The sequence below is a fragment of the Tupaia chinensis genome, unplaced genomic scaffold (genome assembly GCF_000334495.1).
Source record: "Tupaia chinensis unplaced genomic scaffold, TupChi_1.0 Scaffold149964_2, whole genome shotgun sequence".
Classification (NCBI taxonomy): Eukaryota; Metazoa; Chordata; class Mammalia; order Scandentia; family Tupaiidae; genus Tupaia; species Tupaia belangeri.
Genome location: NW_006209806.1, coordinates 2,044,350 through 2,046,075, shown reverse-complemented (window position 1 = coordinate 2,046,075; position 1,726 = coordinate 2,044,350). Strand labels below are relative to the sequence as shown.

The window sequence follows — 1,726 nt, the reverse complement described above, 5'->3', positions numbered from 1 at the left end:
CCCGCTGCTGGGCTCCGCCTGCCGCCTGGCCGAGCACTGCGTGTGCGGCCTGACCACCCGCGCCCTGGACCACGCCCTGCCGCTGCTCCACCAGCTGCAGCCCCAGCGTGAGTGCGCCCAGCGGGCGGGTCCTCCTCCATCTGCGGAGCTGGGGTGCCTGGGCCTGTCCCGCCCAGCCTGCTCCAGCCCTCTGCCCACACAGCCACCCCCACCTCCCTCTTAAATTTTCCTATGGGCGGGGACACTAGGGAGACCCGAGGGGGACTGGCCACCCTCATCCCTTCTCCTCAGTGTCCTCCGGGAATCCCGGACACACACGCACCAGGCGTGGATTCTAATCCACCAGGTCCAGGACTTGAACCCCCTAACCACCATGCCACCCACTGCCCCCTTTAAGTTTATTTATTCATTTTCTCTATAGAAGGGGTTCCCCACCCGTGACCTCCCATTCCCAGCCACCCTGGATCCTGGGCATGTGTGTGTGCCCTGGCGTGCTCGGAGGTCCTGGGACGAGAACCCAGACCCTCCCATGCGGTCTAGCTGTGTTATTGACACACCCCCACCCCCACCCCACCTCCTGCTTGTCCCATCTCTCTTTCCTCCACTCGCCTAGCCTGTGTCCTCACCTGTCCACCTGCCTGGTCACTTCCCTCTGTCCCCACTCAGCCTGTCCCCATCTCTGAGGCTCGATGACCAGCTCAGGGTCCAGCCTGGCGGGAGTGACAGTGACAGGCAGAGCCAGAGAGACCTTGGCCTCTCACTGCAAGGAGGGAGAGGAGAGGCCTCCTGAGGCTCCCAGCCCAGGCCCTGGCCCTGCTCCTCAGCGGGCTGTCACCGGAGCCTGCAGGCAGGGACACTGAGAAGTCGCCTAGGTGGTAGGGCCAGGCAGGGGGCAGGGGTAGGGGGCAGGGCCCAGCCCAGGGACCGACCACTCACTCCCCGAGGCCCCGAGGCCCTCCCAGGGAGCCACAGGCCTCCCCATCCCCTCGGCGAACCTCACTCCCAGGCTCTGGGTGTCAGTGCCGTCTGGGTCTGAGGTCGCAGGGGGCCTCCTGCCTCTGCAGCAGGCATCTCCGGCATCTGCTCCTGTCTCCCTCCTTGCCGGCTGGCCTCCCCTCTGTCTCTGCCTCTCCCTCTAGCACTCCCTCCCTCCTTGCCCCTCCACCTCCGGAGCCTCACGGCCGGCCTGTCCCCTCAGTGGCCACAGTGAACAACCTGGCCTGCAGGGGCCTGGACAAGCTGGAGGAGAAGCTGCCCTTTCTCCAGCAACCTTCGGACACGGTACCTGGGACACCAGACGGGCTGCAGGGGCGGGCTGGAGCGGGGCGGGGAGGGCGGGCCTGAGGCGCTGGAACGAAGACCCTCCACCAGGTGGTGACCTCGGCCAGGGACGCGGTGACCAGCGGCGTGACAGGCGTGGTGGGCCTGGCCCGGCAGGGCCGTCGCTGGAGCGTGGAGCTGAAGCGCTCCGTGAGCCACGCCGTGGACGTGGTGCTGGGCAAGTCGGAGGAGCTGGTGGACCACTTCCTGCCCATGACAGAGGAGGAGCTGGGTGAGGCCACGCAGCGGGGTTCGAGTCCCAGGCCTGCGCCGTATACCCTGTCAGCGCGGCTTCCTTCTCTGTAACTCGGCCCGGTGATCCTGCGCGGTGGGCAGTGTGGGGACAGGGCTTTGGGACCGGTGGGCTTGTGCACCCCCCGGCCACGCTGACGGCACACCACCCGCA

At 67.4% G+C, this 1,726-nt stretch overlaps 1 protein-coding gene across 1 annotated transcript in view; it reads left to right on the top strand.

Annotated features, from left to right (window-relative positions):
• Positions 1-1,726, top strand: part of PLIN5 (perilipin 5) — a gene marked incomplete in the record, with an annotated part of 10,837 nt that overhangs the window by 2,815 nt on the left and 6,296 nt on the right. Inside the window, 3 exon segments of the mRNA XM_027769576.1 lie at positions 1-107; positions 1,199-1,281; positions 1,372-1,552. Of these exon segments, the coding sequence (XP_027625377.1) occupies positions 1-107; positions 1,199-1,281; positions 1,372-1,552 (371 nt within the window).